The sequence below is a fragment of the Cetorhinus maximus genome, chromosome 6 (assembly GCF_964194155.1).
Source record: "Cetorhinus maximus chromosome 6, sCetMax3.hap1.1, whole genome shotgun sequence".
Classification (NCBI taxonomy): Eukaryota; Metazoa; Chordata; class Chondrichthyes; order Lamniformes; family Cetorhinidae; genus Cetorhinus; species Cetorhinus maximus.
Window position 1 is genome coordinate 21,418,204 of NC_135884.1, and position 20,891 is coordinate 21,439,094.

The window sequence follows — 20,891 nt, forward strand, 5'->3', positions numbered from 1 at the left end:
CCTTGTTGGCAAATTAGAAACTCATGCAGCTCCATTGCACATTTTAATTATTGCCTAAGAATTAAAGCTCCACATTCTCTAAATATAAATAAGACCTATATAGGCATAAGGAAGTCATTATATTGTCCTTCCCTTGAGAGGTGGGTGTGAAGGTAAGTTTTTTTTAAAAAGGATCACTGCTCATGAAGTCATGAGACTTGTGTTCAACTCGAATATCTTTGCTTTGGGTAAAATAAAACAGACGTTTCTTAAATTACACAACGTAAAGAGTACTGTGAGTAGAAAAGACTAATTATTGCAAAGGACATTTCACGCAAACCCCCCAACTGCTATCGAGTCAATCATTTAGGTATTACTCATCTACAAAGACTTCCTGGTTCTGAGGGTTTGGTTCGTCTTTTCGTGATATAGTTATTAGAGTGACTCCTTGGGTTTACTTTATGGAACTAGTAGGAATTTGCTGTGACATATGACCCTATGCTATGACTGATCCATGACACATACTTAAATTGTTGTTTCCAAATCCAGAAACCTGACATTTTGGTTCAAATATCAGATGTGTTGATGGGGCCTGCCAATCATGTAAAATCTGCTAACAATAGTTATAATTCTAAGAATTAACTCATTAATTACATATAAAAAAAATAATTTAATTAACTAGTTTCTTGACTCAATCCAATAATCAATTAAATATATTTGGTTTCCAAAAATTTAGATTCTCAAAAACAGAGTCCTAAAGGAATAAACAGCTAATGTTCTTTTGTGGATTGCCAGTTTCCATTTCTCCAGTGTCAAATTTAAGGTCGAAGAGAAGGCAGAAAGATGATCTATCCTCCTCATCTTTGAATATTAACATATTTGTGTTAAGCATCAGCTTTTGGTAGGAATGGACTCATTTTTTATATGGACTCAACTCATGCCGACCTGTGTAAATTGGGCCTGGTATCAGAAAATTGGGATTAATGTACCAGGCTTTCTAACCTAATGGCTGAATGGTTGATGGTAGTTAGAAGATCAGGTAGATTTTCAGGTATAGCCACAAGAAGTTGGGAAAGAGGTGTTTTACTGTGATCACCTCTTAATGGGAATGTCTCATGTCAGTCATATTTCTTTTATCCAAACATTTTTGTTCAGCAAACATCATTAAAAACATATATACTCTTCTAAATTGGCAATAATATATTCTCTAAGTGCTCTAGAATTAAAGTTATTAATCTATCTCGGACAGCAGGTTTCCGTTATTTGGCGCGAGGGATATAAAACTGGTCTGTAGGACGGATTTTATTGTACAATATTAGCGGGAGGGTATGTTAATCTGCTCAAACAATCAAGATAGCAGTACTGTTTTGCGAAGAAAATGAAGCCATACTGTCACAAAGGATCACAGCACGTCGCTAACTGCATGCCAATAAAGCTGATGCTATTTAGTTTAAAATAGTGCTTCTTCTAATTCAAAGATGGATTTATTACAATATGGGCCAAGAACCTTCCAGTTTAAAGATTAGCCAGATGCTTTTCTGATCAAAAGTACGTGCTAAATCAAAGTTGAAGCATTATTGCCTTTGATCAGATATTTCCTCCAACACCGTTATCAACAAATTACCATGTTCTGTAGTTACAAATTGTGATTGATAATGGAATTTGTCTCACTATTAACTGGTACTTGCTTAGACCTAGCATTATGATAATGACATTCCATTTGGTTTTGAGTGAGTGTGAGGTTATTCTGCTTCTGTAAAACTGCTTTACTGACCACTTTTTTTTTTCCAATAGGTACCCATGTCATGGAGGGTTCAGGCAAAATGCTAGTCTCAGCCGTGGGAGTTAACTCACAGACCGGCATCATATTCACATTGCTGGGTGCAGGTGGTGAAGAAGAGGAAAAGAAAGACAAGAAAGGTAATTTCACTGCGGCAGAAAATAATTAGGTATTGATCAAATTCTTGCAAGTTGATTCAGTATGACTGGATTCTGAAATCTCTAACCTGAAGCACTGGTTTAATTCTGGCACATGTTAATGTATGTTATAGGTAAAGTCACTGGTATAGATTTTCCAACCAGGAACACTTGCTTTAATTTGGAGTAAAGTTGGCATTCCTGGTTCAAAAAATGAGCAGGGACATGGGAATGTTGGATTTCCAACTTTTGTGATTCTCCAATAAAGTTTTGAAGGAATACAGTATTAGTATATAATGATATGATGAGATCATACATATTGTTTTCCTGTCACTTCCACACATCATTTAACAATGCCCTTATTAATTGTTTCTTTCAGGATTATGATGTTTAAAATACTGCTAGTCATATTGTGCATTTTTTTTTGCTATATTTTTCTGTTACCACATGTATTTGAGGGACCTGTCACTGTGCTGCTACATTTTTTCCACTCCAGCTGCCACTTGGCTACACTGACTTTGGGAGAAATGAAAGGAACAGGGAATGATCAGGCTGCCCCCTGAGATGTACTCCCATTGCAGGAGACATAGGCTGAGCTGCTGATACCCCCAGTGCCTGTGGAGGCTTCAGTTCACTGAAGGAACAGTCATGCAGTTGTGTCACATGATGTACCGGTAGCAAAACACAAGCCTGCTGCAGCACTGCCAGTGGCTGTTAAAACAGTCCTCAAACTTTTATCCATTTGGGTCTTTTCACAGAATCATACAGCACAGAAGGCGGCCATTCAACCCATCATATGTGTGCCATCACTGCCATCCTATTAGTCCCACTCCACTACTCTTTCCTTACAGCACTGCAAATTTTTCCTTTTCAAGCTTCTGCGAGATTTACAGTGAACGTCAGCCAATCAGCAGTGCATAGATCTATGAAATAAGGAACAGATTAATAGTTTGATGGGGTATCCAGTTCACTCCATTTACCATGGACAATGAGGAACAGCATGAGAGAAATCTGCAGTTTCATAGAGTAGCAGGATTGCTGTTGGTGCAGTGGGCTGTTATTGTACAAAAATAGCCATAATAGCCCCCTTACATTTGTTGTATATTTGATTTGCCTCCAAGCAATGCTGAGATGACACTAGTTTCTAAGTGTGCAACAGGTTTATTTACAAGGGTTTTAAACTTTCTCTGCTATCACACAATGTTTGCATCAAGCTTATCCCAGCTCTAGCTTCTAGCAACTTCTGTGGTTACTTTAGCTCTGAGTGCCCACACAGGCTTAACTAATCAAGTACTGTGAACATAGATCAGTTACCAGACTCTCAGTCAAACAAAGAATGATTGAACACTACAACATTATGCCACTAATAATACAAATTGCAGGGTATTGTATTCTCATTGTGCATCTTGTCTGCAACCACAAAGCATGGTAGTGCTCACTGTTTCAGTAGTTGTAATGATGCATTCATTTTGAGGACTGCACATTCCTACCAATATTTGACCCTGTAAATCAAATCTGTAAATGGCTCCCTGGACATCAAGGTTATCCTTTGCAGCCGTCTCTGAGGTTTTCCTGACCACCAGCTGAATGCAGATATAATGAGATGTATACCTACACAGGAGTTATCAAGTGCACTATAGTATGTTGAAGCAGTGCTTCAGGAACCTAAATCAATTTGGTGGCACCTTCAGTACAGCGCAACTAGATTTTAGAACTCTCACTGCTGTTTGCTGTACAACTTGGCTGCAGGAAAAGGAAGGGCCTCAGGAGCAGAAAGAGGAACCTCATGAGATGCTGCACAGTCAGGAAGACTCATTGGAAGACAACATTTTTGCCAGCAGCTTGAGAAATGAATTCAGCTCTATACAAGAGATTTTCTTCCAACTTGAAAATGCGTTAACTGTCCTCTCAAAATCCTCCGCATGCCCTCCATGCTTAGGCCTTGTTTGAATTGAAATGCAACCATGTACCTGGTTTGCGGTAGTCATGTGACCTCTGCCATGAGGCACAGGCTGGGGGTATGTTACATTAAGTTCTAATAAAGACATTTAATTGGAAGCAAGATACTCTTTAAGCACGTAACAGGCCCTGAGTTAAAAAACCTTCCTTTTTCAGCATGACTTGAAAATCTAAGTGTCTTACCACTGATGAAACCAGGACCCTAACCTCCACAGACAAGAACTGAGTTCAATCATATATTTGCTCTGTTTCAGTGTGTCTGTGTGGTGTGTATACATGTGTACCCACTCTTTTCTGTAATGATGTTTCTTTCCCCTTGGTGACAATTTATAAACTATGTGCTTTTGACTCCCATCTAGTCCTTCAAACAGATATTACTTTAGTAGCAGGAAGACATGAAGTGGTTGGCTGCTGTGTGTTAGTGGCAGCCTCTTGAAGTTGAAGTTGCTCCCACCTCATGGCAGCTGAGACCTGGGCTAGATTTGTTGCAGCCTGCAGCGCATTCATTAGTGAATCATAGGAATTTACAGCTCAAAAGGAAGCCATTTGCCCTATTGTTTCAATACTAGCACTTTGAGCAAGCCAGAAACAAATCTGCAACCTGCTCTCTTCCCGTAGCCCTGTTTTTTCCGCTGCTTCAAGTACGTATCCAATTTTCCCTTAAGTGATGTACCAGTCTATCCCTCAACCTCCCTGAAGCAAACCATTCCATTGTACAACAACCCTATGTGTAAAGAAATTTCTTCTAGCTTCTCTCCTCCCTCTCTGGCAGGTTTAAATTGATGACCATCGTCACTGACTCCTCAACCAGAGGAGATAGTCTTTCCCTAGTCTCCTGATCAAAACTTTTGATAATCTAAATAACCTCTGTTAAATCTCCTCTTAGAAGTGCTTTTGGGATAATGATTTTAAACAGGCATGAGGTGAGAATTGAATCAAAATTTCATGTCAAAATAGAGGGTTTGAATATTCGGAACTGCTTGCTGAAAAGTACAGGTTTAATCAAGGAAAAACAGAAGTAGGGATTTCTATGTTCCAAATGTCACACTTTAAGAGAGGCTGGGATGTGGTCAACCAGGCTGCTTAAAAATGTTCCAAATGCAAGAACTGAATGTTAATGGGAGAAAATCTGTAGCTTTCAATTAGGCATTTGTGACCTTCTCAAAATATATTCCTCAGAATGTTTCCTGGAGTCTATGGACCAAAGTGCAAGTTTAGCACAGGACAATTAGCCAGTTAAAACAAAAAGATAAAAGCTAAAAACTGCGGATGCTGGAAATCCAAAACAAAAACAAAAATACCTGGAAAAACTCAGCAGGTCTGGCAGCATCTGCGGAGAGGAGCACAGTTAACGTTTCGAGTCCGAATGACCCTTCAACAGAACTAAGTAAAAATAGAAGAGAGGTGAAATATAATCTGGTTTAAGGGTCGGGGGTGGGGGGACAAGAAGAGCTGGATAGAGGGCCAGTGATAGGTGGAGATAACCAAAAGATTAATTTATATAGATTTTTCTTTTCCCACCTACTTCCATTATTTTTAAGTGTATTTCCATCCATTGTTTTATCTCTACCTTTTAGCCTATTTCGATCCCTTCCCCCCACCCCACCCCCACTAGGGCTATCTGTACCTTGCTTGTCCTGCTTTCTACCCTTAATTAGCACATTCCTTTAGATAATATCACCACCTTCAACACCTCTTTGACCTTTTGTCTGTGACATCTTTTGGTTATCTCCACCTATCACTGGCCCTCTATCCAGCTCTTCTTGTTCCCCCCCCCCCACCCTTAAACCAGATTATATTTCACCTCTCTTCTATTTTTACTTAGTTCTGTTGAAGGGTCATTCAGACTCGAAACGTTAACTGTGTTCCTCTCCGCAGATGCTGCCAGACCTGCTGAGTTTTTCCAGGTATTTTTGTTTTTGAAAACAAAAAGATAGTCAGCCAGGTCTTTCAATGCCGAGGTTAGAGAAACTGTTGGCCATCTAATCACGTGAGAATGACAGCCATTGCTCTTAATTCCATAAGTTCTATACTTAACAGGTAATTGTCTCACTTGTACTTGAAGCATGTAAAGAAATATGGACAGAGGAAGCTGAGGAGTTTATATTTTTGCAAATGATTACACTGATGCATAAATAGGGGACAGATATTCTTGACTCAAATCCATGTAAACTCATCCTTTCTCAGTATATACTGATTTTAGCCAACAGATTGAACATATTCATAAAATCCTTTGTACACACAAATCAAGTTGATTTTAGATTAGTAAAACCATAATATATAAAACTGTTTCCACTGGCAGGAGGGTAAATAACCAGAGGACACAGATTTAAGATAATTGGTTAGGGGAAAGATGAGGAGAATTATTTTTACACAACAATTGTGAGTTGGATGCATTGCCTGAAAGAGCTGTGGAAATGGATTAAATAGTAACCTTCAAAAGGGAAGAGGATATAAACTTAAAAAGAGGGGAAGAAAGAGAAGGGTTACAGGGAAAGAGCAATGAAGTGCGATTAATTGGATTGGTCTTTCAAGGAGCTGGCACAGGTACAATGGACTGAATTGTCCTCTGTGCTGTATCATTCTATGAATATAGAGTTTGGAACATGTATGGACCTGATGGAGCAGAACAGTGGTATCGCTATAACCAGTTAAAGAGCAAATCCCCTTGATGTGGATTACGCTTTTGATTGAGTGGAATGGAAGTATTTATGACACAAACTTCTGATATTTGGCATGATCCTAGAAGTTCTAACCAGTGACCAAAAACCTTGTGGTGTATCTCTGAGCACTGAGGAAATGCTCTCCACTTCCTTTGTTTGAATCTTGGAGACACTTAGTTCATGACCACAACTAAATGGAAAGATGCTGCTGCCAAAACCTCAATTCTATGGGGATGAAGTAAAAATCATTCCCAGACCAGTCTCTCACACTGCACAATGTAACTACATATTTAAATGACAAGGAAGCAAAGGGTAGAAGAGTGGAGGTGAACGAGCAAGAGTCCTCTGTAATTCCACAGCAATGTTTGCTGCTCGAGAAAATCATTCCTAACACTGGAATACTGTTATTGGAATAGCTAGTCAGTTTTACACCAGTTTTGCATAATGGAATGTGACTTAGAGATTTCTTGTGCTCTCCTTCCGAGATAAGAGGCACTGTAGTTGTATCAACGATGAAAGTAAGGTGTGAATCTCTGACTTCCCTTTCTACTGTTGGTGCTGGAATTTTATCTTCAGCCCAATTACTCTGATCTTTCATGTGCTGTTTTTCTTGCTCGCTGACTGAGTTTAGCCTTGATCTTCCTGTTTGATAACATCAATTTCTGTTTCCATATCTATCATATGTGCATTTGAGGATTTCCAGAAAGCTGAACTAGCTTTAGACCCACTATGACCTCAACCTGGTGCAAGGCTGCAACCTGGAGCTTTACCATGACCTGGACCATTTCTGTTTCTTCTACTCCTGCATGCTGTCTGGATATGACTGACTTTCCCATAGGCATAGCACTTTGACTGGAAATGGGGGTATTTAAATGGCTGCTGGCTACCATTGGCAACAGTGACATCTAAATTTCTGGCTCTGAGGCTGTGAGCTTGGCTGTCCTGGCCTGGATCTCACTGAAATCCAATGGACCTCCCCTGCCAGCTCAGGAAAACAACTCCCTTTCTGTCTTTTCCGTGGCTGTGGCCACATCACAAGCTTCCTTCCATGTCAGCTTATTGCCTTTGCTCAGAAGTTTGGCCTGGATTTTATTGTTCTTGAGGCCTCCAACGAATGTGCCTCTAAGGTTGATTTCTAAGTTTCCTTATGCCTACGGTGGCGAGAGAGTTTCTTTAGTTTGAGAATGTAATCTGCAACAGTGTCACTTGGCAACTGCTTCCTTTCATGGAATGCAACTCTCAATACAATCTCATTCTTACTGGTGCCATAATATGAGTCCAGAATCGCAATAATTTCAGCATATGCCACAGTGCTGGGGTCTTGTGGGAAACTTTGGTTAGACACCATTTCAAAAGCATCTGGCCCCATCATAATAAGGAAAACATTTATTTTACCTTCATCTCCTATTTTATTTGCTTTCAGCCAAGTGTATAACCTTTGTTCATAATTACACCAGTCCTCTTTTGTTCGTGTTAAATTTCCCCATTGTCCCTTCATATACCTTCATGCCGCTTTTTTTCAATTAAGTAGCATGCTGACTCACTTGTGTACCTGAATACAATGTGCGCATGGAGAAATCTTTAAAATTGCTCAAACTTCCTCAAAATCAACTTTAGGAGTTCCAAAAAAAAAAATCACAATGTTCTTCAGAGCTTAATTTCTCAAATGAAGTGCAAAACAAAATTCCATCCCACCCTTGTAGTCTTTCTGTTGTGCATTGCACTGAGTAGGACAAACACATGCTCAACTGCAGGCAGCCATTATCGAACTAACTTTATTTACACCTTCCCAACAGAGAGGGCAGCAGAGGGCACAATATAACAAAATGCTCAGATCTTGCTATACACTACATCTTCAATAAAAGGTTCAATCTAAATCACAGAAAGAAATTCTACTTGAGGGAAATGTACAGTGGATTGAGATGAACACAGTTCCTTTTGTAGTCATATATAGGTCAAAAATGCTCCTCCCTGGTTCAGCTCATGAATTGCTTACACACTCTTAAGTTTAAATCTTAAACATCCAAGTCCAAACATCTGAAATGCAAACCTTGATGACTATTAGCATATACGTTTTCAGAATGTTTGTGAAAGTACATCTGTTCCCTTGCAGTTTATATTTGCGCAGAAGATAGCAAAGCAGGTGATAAAGTGTTTTATATTTAATTTAAAATTAGACATTCAAATCATTAGCAGTTAATTTGTTAGCATATTTAGACAGCTATGTTCTTCAGGAAAGGAAGAACCTCTTTCCTGTGAACCAAATATTATGCCTTTAACCTACAAAATTACCAAATGGTTAATACGCTGAAGTGTAATGGCAAAACAGACCTTTGCACCATGGATTTAATACATTTGCAAAATGTATTAAATACATTTTAATTCATTTGTAAAAGGATTTAATTTCAATAAGTACAATTTATGGTTGTTTGGTTTTCTGATAACTCAAGAGAATGTTTTACTTGAAATATTTTGGATGCCACTTAAATATGCATAATTTAAATTCACTCTTTTCAGAACCCTAATTGATTTGCACATAATTCTGTACAAATATTCCAATTTAATGCACATTGGTTCAAAGTGCACATGGTCACCTTTAATCAAGCCATTACCACAAGGAAGCAAAATCTTTCACACTCTTAAACTCAAAGCAATCACAGTTAATCATTGTAACAAAAACATTAACATCGGAAGTATACACAGTAGATCTACCAGCATCTGCAGAGTGACGAGGCAGATGAACATTTTGGGTGTACAGCTGTTGCCAGATCTTGGACGAAATTAATCTTATCGACATTCTCTGGGGTTCTTTTTGGCAGATTTCTAGCATTTTTAGTTATAGCTTTTCATTGCACCTGAGATGTTTCGACCTACAAGTCACAGTGAACACTAATTGTTATCTGATTGTCTGCTATTACACTACTCATAAGGTCTCAAAATCTTCCCCTGTGCCACTTGCTATGATCCCCCTAGAGGCCAATAACTTTTTAAAAAAGATGAACTTCCAGTTGATAGGTGGCTGAAAGAAGATTTCATGTTTTAAGACATTTACTGTAACAAAAGACTGAAAGCACTTAAGACTAATTACTAGCTTTATAGGCAATTTATACTTTAATCCACAGAACAGGATATGCCCTTTTATTTTTAGCACAACCAAATAAACAACACTTGACAAGTATATGTTACACTATCCTTTAAGTAGACTCCTGAAATCAGTCCAAAATGATTTTTAGCTCCAGAGGGTTTACTTCTGTTCTTTTCTTTTCACAGCATTATAACTTCTAACCCCAGAACTGTCCTTCACGGTGAGAGTATTACTGGAGATCCTCCTTCTGGTGCAAGCTAGGCAAATCTTCAGCTTCATTTTAACTCCTGATGAATTTGGTCTTTTCAATTTGAGCATGAGCTCCTACCCTCATTTTAGTGCAGTTAACCATATAGACTCTTGACCTCTAGCTGCTCGCTCTCTCTCTCCCGGACCCTGGCAGACTAACCCTTTGAATATCACTGTCTGTGATATTCAGCGATATTTTAGGAAAGCCTGTAACTTGATATCACATCTTGGAACTAAATGGACAGTTTAAAATACAGCTGTTTACGACCCAACATTCTTAACGCTTTCCTGGGACATGGAGACTCAGTCTGTCCACTGGCATCATTGCTGCCTTTGCCATTGTCTGCAAGTGTGAATACCTTGTACATTTTTCTTAGTAAACCAATCTATGCCTTGCTTAACATTTAGCAGCCCCCTTATCGAGACATGCTGTCAGGCAGATGTCAGCACAGGTCACATGACCCCTTCATATTTTTTGCCCTGTATTTAAAGGCACAGTCCCAAAACATAATCTTATAAATCTCATAGTTGTAGCACACTGGAAGAACTCTTTTGACACAAATATTTTCATTTTAATTAGAGCTCAAAATGTCCCTGTTTAAAATTAAAGTGGTAAATGTTTAAAGTGGTGATGAATGAATGTAAGTTGTTAATTTACAATAACTAGCTGGTTGCGCACTCATCAACTTACTCATGGTTGAGACATGCTGCTCTTTGTAGTAGGAATTATTTCATCTGCCCGAAGGCAGGTTCTTCAGACTGGATGAGGTAACAGCAGACTGGAGGTACTTCTACTTTACAGCATACTTGTCCTTGACACTTAATTAGTTCAGCCCTGTCAGTTAATAACACATGGAGGGAGTGTGAACAAAACCAAAGCATGTTTGTCTGTAATCTTTCAGGTTTCTTTTTCTCTGGTGGGTATGTTTTGATGCACAAAGCCACACAATGTGAGCTTTGGGGATAAATTTCTTTGAGGCTTCCTCCCTCCACCACTGCAATTTTGGCGTCAATGGGTTTATGCCTGGCAAAGCAGGAAAGTGTCCGTCCCCCCCCACCCCCTCCACCGTTCCAGCCCATTATCTCTGGCAAGGTTTCTGAGGGAGGGAGGGTCTGCATGATTTAATTCAGATTCTGGAATCTTTCAGAAGTTTATTTTGCATGCATGTTTGCCTGGAAGCAGATTTTGAATGTGACAATGATATTTGAAAATTGCATTCGCCTGGGTCATTCTTTGAAAAGTCTTTCTCCGCTTTCCATTTTTCAAATGCTATATTCCTCTGAAGCCATGAGCAGTCAGCAACAAACCACCGTATGAAAGGTTACACTTCACGATCTTGTGCTCAGTCCAGTTTACACTACAGGTTAACACCGCAGACACAACCGAATTTTTTAAAGCTTTCGAGAATGGACAGTTAGTGTAAAAATTGCAAGCCAAAGGGTTTCATTTCTTCTGCTGACTTAGTCATTTATTGTTTATTAAGTTGATTAAAATTTCTGGTGAAGTAGACTCCCCTTATCCAACTCTCCGTCAGCAGCAAAGTGATGGGAAATGTCTTCAACAGTGCTATTAAACAGCACTTACTCACTAATAATCTGTTCATCAAAGCTCAGTTTGGTTTCCACCCGGACCACTAGGCTCCAGAGCTCATATCCTTGGTCCAAACATGAATAAAAGAGCTGAATTCCAGAGCTGAGGTGAGAGTGACTATCCTTGACATTAAAGCAGCATTTGACCGATTATGACATCAAGAAGCCCTGGTAAAATTGAAGCCAATGGGAATTGGGGGAATCTTTCCATTGGGTGGAGGCATACCTAATACAAAGAGGATAGTTGTGGTGTGGGAGGCCAGTCATTTCAATCCCAGGACTTCACTGCAGGAGTTCCTCAGGGTAGTGTCCTAGGTTCAATGATCTTCAGCCGCATCATCAATGAATTTCTCTCCAGCAATAGCTGTCAAGTGGGGATATTCACTGATGTGTAAGCATTCCTGTCTCCATCATCCTGTCAGCCTATTGAGGATCAGTTAGGCAAACGGAAAGCAAGTATCCATTTTCCAAATTGCTGCCTCTAATGGGAGTTCAACTTGTTCTTAGTATTCCTTTTTTAAAAAGAAAACCCAGTCACTGTCTCTGAACAGACATTGAGCCAGCCCAGTGCCCATCATGTTGCACTTTTTTGAAATGAGAATGAAAGCAAGCTGAAATACATTTGAAAGGTCAATGTTAAAGGTCAGAGGCAGAGAGCTAAGAAATATTAGTCTCTGTTTCCATCAGTTGAATGGAGGTTGTTAATTTTATATTTGTTAGTCTAGCATGATACCTACACCTCAAGAGTTAATAGTCTAAAAGTAATGAAACGTGCTTAAAACTGCAAAAGGAGTTTCTTTTAATTGATTTTGTGATCTGAAATTGAGGGGGTCCTAGGCTCTCTTCTTCTGAATAGCTTAGTGACTCTGTTCATCACTTCACTGATCTCAAGACATCTGGATTCAACATTAGGCCCATCTTTTGTCTTTATTGGGCTGCTCATGGGTGGGGGGGTGGGGTTGGGGTAAGATGCATACAAAAGTTACATTTGTGTTCCCGTTAATTTCCATATGTCTCAAGTTTATGCAAACAGATCCTGGTGTTCTGATTTAGGATTCAACTATCAGCAAAGCTGTAGCAGTCGGACCAACTATCTCCTAACCTTCAGATCTATGAACTTCAAACTGATTTGGGGAAAAAAAAATGAGTGTAAATCAAATTGAATTGCTTGGGCTTTGGGACTGGATTGGCCTGGCTTGCAAGGCATGTGTGGATTGCAGGCCATAGTTTGACACTCTGGGATTAATTATAAATCCTACTGAAATGTGGCATTTTAGCAAAATGATATACATTTAAGGAGGTGATAACTGTAAAAGACCTGCCAACCATTTTGAATAAGGGCAGTACACTTAAAATAATATAATGGGTAGGTTATTGTATTTGCTAAATGTGCACTGTCCCCAGCCATTCTGCTAAAAAAAAATCCCTGCTGTAATAAACTTCTGTATGGTACAGGCATACTGTAGGCAGCTTTGCACAATATTATTGTGTAAATTCTTCAAATTGGCATACCATGTTTCAGTTTGATTGCATAAGTTGTAAGTGGAGGAAAAATACAACCTACTAGCCTGCACATGAAATGTTTCTAAATATTTTCACTTTGGTTGTGACTTATAATTTAATATTTTGCTTATTAATTGACCTATCTAATGCTTTCCATAAGAATGATTTTGTGATAACAGATCCCACGTCACTTTGGTGCATAACTTACCCAATAGTATAGGTTTTTCAATAGCACGGTTCAGCTGCAGTAAGTGCATCCTTGTTAAAAATGTGCTGTTGCGTAAGTTTTTTTCTGTATTGTTCCTTTGTAAGGCGGATAATTGGTAAGGCCAGAGCACATTTGATTAAACAAGAAGAATGAGCAGAGAGTTATTAGTTGGTTGTGAACTGTGTTCCTTTATTTCCATCTTTATTTAGTAGTGAAGAAGCTGCTTTATTACATTGTCTATTGATCAGTACCATAATTATGATGAATTAGAGCTTTCAAAGAGTAGGCCAATATACTCACTGATGTTTCATTCTCTATATTGAAGAGAAGCAAAAAGGAAGATATGTTCAATAAAGATTATATTTGGTAACTTTGATTGCCCTAAACCTTGACGTTTAAGTAAAATAAACCTGAGCAAACACTTTTAAAAGCCAAGACAAGCCAATTAAAACACTTTTTTTCTCAACTTAGATATCCTGTTTTGATGCAGCCTTTCAAATGTCAAAATTGAAAAAGCATGGAGTTCGTTTTTCTTAAAATGCTGAGAATGTTGAGAGTGTTGCAAATGCGTCTGCTGGAAGAAGATGAAAATGCAACACAGACAGCAGCTACTGCCTGCCTTTCTAGATTAATAAATAAACTGCCTCATTTTTTTTCAGAGACAACATGAACCCTCTCAGTAACATCAGATGAAAGATTTATTTGATGGCAGTTTAAGCCGGGAAAATGATACTGTCTATTCCACTTAAGTACTTATCTGTTAAGTGTATAACATTGTATGAATCTAAATCTCCCTGCCCATTTGTCTGTGAACTTGTCCTGTTCATTTTTGTTCAGCAGTTAGACTCTGCTTATTTAAGATTCAGTCCTTCAGTTCATGTGCACAGTACAGCAATTGCTCAGCTCTCACCCATACAAATGTTACTTTGTTCATTTGTTCAGGGATGTATTATAAACTGTCTATTTGCATCAGGCAAGGTGAAACTTTAATTTTAAGTAAATTCTGATATTGCTAAAAGAATAAATAGTCTTAAATAAACAGTTTTATTGTCCTCCTGTCACACAGTAGGAGCTGGCTGCGAAGACAGGTTAGTAACCTCCCTTTGGTCTCGCAGCTGAGATCTACCAGTGCTATGGTTAAGTGTCCTGTAGGAGTAGAATGGATCCAGATATACTTGCCCACTCATTTCTTTTTCCTCTCCCAATGAGAAAATATCCAGCTTCCACTTATCATAATATTAACATAACCAAAATCAACAATATTCCTCTGGAGAAGTGCAACCCTGATGTCTGTATTTCACTGTTAGCGGGTACAACTCATTGGTGGATCTCCCATGCTATTTTAGGCCACTAAAGTTGGGAACTTCATTGTAATACATTTGCATCTAATTATAAGCCCTGCTTGTCAGAATCATCCCCCCCACACTGGAACATCCAGGCACGTCAGCGTGACTGCACACAAATGTGTTTCACAACTGGACATAAGCAACGGGCACCTGGCGAGCTGCACTTTGGTCAGGACTTTGAGGTTTGTTTGCTGTTATGACACAGCAGTTGGTAAAGGCTGAGTTATTTAAAATCCCATAGGGAAACTTTAAACAACTGTCCTAACCTATATTTTCAATTGATTTCAGAAATGAAACCACCAGGCTCCAGCGGTTTTATATAAATTAAATATTTATTAATTTAACAAGGAATTGAACACATACACATGTTTACAAGTTGCTACCATAATAACTTTTTAAACAAATCCCTAAATTAATCACTCGCAGGTAAATCTTCCCCAAGGCAACAATAACCCATAGAATTAAACAGACACTGGGCAAAGCACATTTTGTCTTATGAATTCAAAATGAGGTTCCTTTCAATTTGGTTCCTTCGCACAGTTGTAGGCTTACAGGCAGCTTAGATCTTACATGCCTCTGACTCACACACACAAAACTCTTTTCTGTATATATCCAGCATTCCCTTTGAATGCAAATTCTCATTGTATCACCAGGCCCTTTGAACTCCACCTATTGCAACAATAAAAACCCTTTCATAGTACCAATTTTAGTAGTAATATAAACATATTGCTTGGTGTCTCCTAGCTAGGTGCAAGATTTCACTCTCATTCTTTGAATGGTTTATTCAACAAAATGCAAATATACCCTCTACCGTAACTGTTTAACATCTCAAAACTATTATACATCAAAGCACCCAGACTAGCTGGTTTTAATCCAGTTAAGACACACACACTTTCACACCCACCGACACAGACCCTACTAAAAGTCCAATTTAAATTAACTTCCAATAACATTATATACATTAATATCTTCATGGCATCATTGCCTCTCTTTCTTTGGGCAGCACTCGCAGTCATTAGCACCAGGCTTCACAGGCAGCACCGCATCACTTTTAGGGGGGCTCATGAGCAGGTGTCTACCTCCCAGATCAGCCACAAGGCAGGGGTAGCTTTTCAACAGTTGTAGGACAAGGGCTTGCTTGGGGAAGGGGGAGAAGTGACCTCAGACAAGGGAAGAGGCTGCAGATCAAGGGCTGTACTGGGGAAGGAGGTTATCCCAGGGTGTGTGTGGGGACACCTGTTGATCTGTGCAAGTGACCTCAAGATGGTGAGGGCTGAGGAGGCAGTCTACAGAGGAGATGAGGCCAGATGGTGATGTGAGAGAGTGAGTGATGATGTCCCTTGAGCTGGCAGTGAATGAGATGCCAGTGATGGCTCTGTGAGTGTGTGAGTTTAGAGTGATGCGATGGTTGCCATACCCTGGATTCACGGATGAGATCATTTATCCATTTTCTGCACTGGATGGCCAACCTCTGCTGTGCAGCATTGGCACTGACCAACTTGGCCACCGCCTCCCAAGATGGAATGGTGAGACTTATGGGCCTCCTGTGGCCAGAATGGGGCAGAGGACATCGTGGAGGGCCTCCTTGGTGAGGTCACTTCTCTCACTTCCCCTTTAAATATATAAAAAGGAAGAGAGAGGCCAAAGTGAACGTAGCTCCGTTAGAGAATGAGACTGGGGAAATAATACTGAGGAAGCAGGAAATGGCAGAGGAGTTGAATAAATACTTTCCATCAGTCTTCATGGTAGAAAACACTTCCCAAAAATACTAAATAATCAAGGGGCAAAAGTGGGGGTGGAAATAAATACAATAACTATCACTTTCGAAAAAGTACCCGGAAACTAATGGGGCGAAAGACCGATAAATCCCCTGGACCTGTTTGGTTGCTTCCTACGATATTAAAGGAAGTAGCTACAGAGGTAGTGGATGCACTGGTAGTAATCTTCCAAGAATCCTTAGATTCTGGAAAAGTCTCAGAGGATTGGAAAACTGTCAATGTCATGCCCTTATTCACAAAGGGGGAGAGAAAAAAACAGGTAACTATAGGCCAGTTAACTTAACATCATTGGAAACACGTTAGAGTCTATTATAAAGGATGTAATAGCAGAACATTTAGAATACCTAATATAATCAAGCAGAGTCAGCATGGCTTCATGAAGGGGAAATCATGCCTGACAAATTTATTAGAATTTATTGAGGTAACAAGCGGGATAGATAAAGGGGAACCAGTAGATGTAATATATTTGGATTTCCAAAAGGTGTTTGATAAGGTACCGCACATTAGGCTACATAATAAGATAAAGGCTCATGGTGTTGGGGGTAGTATATTAGCGTGGATAGAAGATTGGCTTACTAATAGAAGACAGAGAGTTGGGATAAGGGGGCCATTTTCAGGATGGCAACCTGTAACTAGTGGGGTGCCACAGGGGATCAGTGCTGGAGCCACAATTATTTACAACATATATTAATGACTTGGATGAGCTAAGTAAATGTACTATCACCAAGTTTGCAGATGACATAAAAATAGGTGGGAAGGCAAGTGGTGAGGATGACACAAAGAGTCTACAGAGGGATATAGACAGGTTAAGTGAGTAGGCAAAAACTTGGCACATGGAATATAATGTGTGAAAATGTGAGGTTATGCACCTTGGCAGGAAGAACAGAGGAGCTGAATATTATTTAAATGGAGAAAGACTGCAGAAATCTGCAGCACGCAAGAATTTGGGGGTCCTTGTGCATGAATCCCAAAAAGCTAACATACAAATTCAGCAGCTAATAGGGAGGGAAAATGGAATGTTGGCCTTTATTTCAAAGGGAATGGGGTATAAAATAGGGAAATCTTGTTAAAACTATACAAGGTATTAGTTAGACCACTAGAACATTGTGAACAGTTTGGTCCCCTTAGCTAAGGAAAGATACACTGGCATTGGAGGCAGTCCAGAGAAGGTTCACTAGGTTGATGCCAGGTATGGAGGGATTTTCTTGAGAGGTTGAGTAGGTTGGGCCTGTACTCATTGGAGTTTAGAAGAATGAGCGGCGACCTCATTGAAACATACAAGATTCTTAGGGGGCTTGACAGGGTAGATGCTGAGAGGCTGTTTCCCCTTGTGGGAGAATCTAGGATCAGAGGGAATAATCTCAGAGTAAGAAGTTGCCCATTTAAGACAGAGACGAGGAGAATTTCTTCCTTCAGACGGTTGTGAATCTGTGGAATTCTTTACTTCAGAGGGCTGGAGAGGCTGGGTGGTTAAGTATATTCAAGGCTGAGATAGACAGATTTTTAATCAGTAAGGGAGTCAAGGTTTATGGGGAAAAGGCAGGAAAGTGGAGTTGAGGATTATCAGATCAGCCATGATCTCATTGAATGGCAGAGCAGACTCGAAGGGCTGAATGGCCTACTTCTGATCCTATGTCTTATGGTGTCCAGAAGGCGTCCCAGGGATGCATCACTTTTGGGGCCATGCCTTCACTGGAGCAGTCCTGGGCTGCAAGCGCTGAGAAGTGTGCATGCAGCTGCAGTTTGATTATCGCGCCCTGTGTGAAGAAGAGGTGAGGTAAAGGTGTGGCGGGCAAATCAGACGCCGCCCGCCAGCGAGACGGCGTGTTTCCTGTGACTGCATAATTAATGAGGCGGGAATGGGACGATACAGTGAGAAAAGCCACCTCTGCGGCTGGCAGGTAAAACGTCCTCTTTCCTGCCTGCTATCCCACTTAGTGCAAATCCGGGACAATTACGCCTTAGTGTGCACTCCTTGGGCTATGGATGGGATAAGTGAACAGAACAATGGGAAATCAGTCATATAGGTAGGAGAAATGTTCCATAACACCTTGAGTGACATTTGTTGCTTGATATTTTTTATTGGATGGTAAATATTTGAGGCAAATTCTGCAAAATTATTGCCTGACAAATGATATAGATTAGTATCTCTGCAAAGTTTTAAGTAAAGGGATTAGTAGAATATTTATATATTTAACTGAACACTTTCACTAATTTGTTTTTGTTCATTGTCACTGTATTAACCCTGTGTGAATGGGGTGAAACTCTTGAGTTAAACTGAATTCTGAAAGCAAAATTAGTGAAAATGCAGGAAAGATCTACTGAAAATGTAATTGGGAAGTCTAATAGTCACATTCCATATAATAAATATGATTCTGAAATAATCCTGAATTTAGATAAGATCAATCTTCTTCCCTTCCTCATAGGCATCACTTGTCTCCACACAATTCCCTCATCCCCTTAAGGAAAATTAAGGTAATGGGCAGAATCTTGTGGTTGGCATACAGGGGCGGGCACAGGAATTGGCTGCACGCCCGCTGAACTGTCAAAGGCCTATTAAGGCCATTAATCACCTAATTGAAGTGGTTGTCAGGGCGGCCTGTCCAACCTTAAGGTTGGCGGGCAGGCGAAGAGCCCAGGCGGCCTTCGCATTTTTCATAGAACCTCATCCACTGGGGGGATGAGGTTTCATGAAGGGTTTATAACATTTTTATTAAAATTCATTGACATGTCACAGCTCATGTGACATTGTCACATGAGGGGACATGTCTGAATAATTTTTTAATTTCTTTTTCTCAAGTTTTCATAATCAAATTAATCTCCCTGAGGCAGCGCCGTGCCTCAGGGAGATTTCTGCGCTCGTTCACTCGCATGCACAAAAGAGCGCAGGCCCCCAACTCTCTCTCCCTCCCCCCACCCGCACAGGGAGCGTTTCTGGGCACGCATCACGCTGGGCGGGCCTTAATTGGCCTGCCCATGTAAAATGGTGGCATGCAGCCGATTGCAGGCAGTGATCGGCTGTGTGCCCACCTGCGCCCGCTCCCGCCCAGCCTGCCCGATGGGGAGAAAATTCTCCCCAATGTGAAATACTTGTACCACATGTCCTTCAAGTGAGAAGGAGATGGTGAGCAGGATATTTTGGAGTGCAGATACCTCAGTGAGAAATACTTGCCTAACATTACCATTTTTAAGCTAAAACCAAAGGGTCAAACAATGTTTGTAATGAAAAATGAGAGCTAGGATGTGGGAGAAATGTATCTGGATTTATGCTTGCATCTAATTTGGCTCTGAGTCATCCTACATAAATCAACTCAAGTTTAAAAACGTCCAAAAATGTTTGGCCATAATCCAGAGTTAAGTACAACGCTTATTAAAGTATCATTTAGCTCTTCATATCTCTAACCATTACATTATTTTACTTCTATTACTGCCACTGTAGCACAGATAAAGAAAATACAATTGACAATGTAATCACAAAATGCTGAACTTTGTTTCAGAATTAAAACATCACAGTTTAATTAATCTACAAATCAGTCCTGAATTGAAATATCTCAGCCTTATCATTTGCAATATACATAGTAGTGTAACAGGTTGCAGTTGAAATCTATAGTATTAATCCAAAATTGCACATATTTGTGTTCAGGCGGTAGTTCCTCTGATCCTATTTCTAGGGTAATACTTTGGTGAGTTACATTTGTTTTTCTTTTTTTCCTGCTCGATCAGTTCCTTTCTTCCAATTCATTTTTTCCAACTACCACCTTTCACATATTTAAACTGCACTACAGACTAGACTACATTTTCCCATGCTCCAAGAACCTTGGTTGCTGAGTTAACTGCTATCCCAGAAAGAAAACCCAGTAAAATTACTGATCTTTTTGGGGAAATGACTGGCATGGACCGAACTGGTCTTGAATACCTTAAAATGGAACTCCAGTTCGGGCCAGTACCAATCGTTTTATGTGAATGTTTTACATTATGTAACTCTACCCCTATCTAAACACTCTTTTCCATCCTTTTTCCATTTTTTTTACTGAAATAATTAGAAAACTAAGGCCGCAGCTCTTTTCCTGAAATGTGTAATAAAATGGAAGGTCTGAAGGTGTTCCATTTTGTTCCATTTTTTCTTGTTGCATTTCTCCCAGCAGGCATTGCATCCTAGCACAACAGTGACCCTCCCAATACCTCGCTCAGTTGACCATTCTTTATGTAGGAATCTGGAGTGAACATTAACCAAGAGGACCTTCACAGCTGAGCTTTATCATGTCCGTATTCTCTGTAAGCACACTTTGCACCAGGGGTCTCAGAAGCAGTGATCCTTGATGATCTTGTGCCTGTTTGTCAATGTTTACTGAATCTAAATGTAAAACAACTTCTGCCACTCTCGGAATCTGGACCTTTCGAATCTATGTGACTCAGGTAGTTTTCCCAGATGAGCCGAGGTGGGAGGGAGCAGGGTGGGGGGACCGAGGGAGGAGGTGGAGCTGAAAGAGTTCCATTATGTTCTGTGAAATGCTACTGTTTTGTTCGATCTAACACAACCTGTTTTTTTTTACTTGTTACAAGGCTTTTAAAAGTTTAAGGGCATTATCTGAAGACGTTTTTATTTCTAAAAAA

At 39.8% G+C, this 20,891-nt stretch overlaps 1 protein-coding gene across 13 annotated transcripts in view; it reads left to right on the plus strand.

The window, feature by feature from the left end:
• Positions 1-20,891, plus strand: part of atp2b2 (ATPase plasma membrane Ca2+ transporting 2) — a 404,278-nt gene that overhangs the window by 132,983 nt on the left and 250,404 nt on the right. For all 13 annotated transcript variants that reach the window (XM_078543393.1, XM_078543387.1, XM_078543389.1 and 10 more), the window contains exon 5: positions 1,774-1,899. In XM_078543393.1, the coding sequence (XP_078399519.1) occupies positions 1,774-1,899 (126 nt within the window). The remainder of the gene's footprint in view (positions 1-1,773; positions 1,900-20,891) is intronic.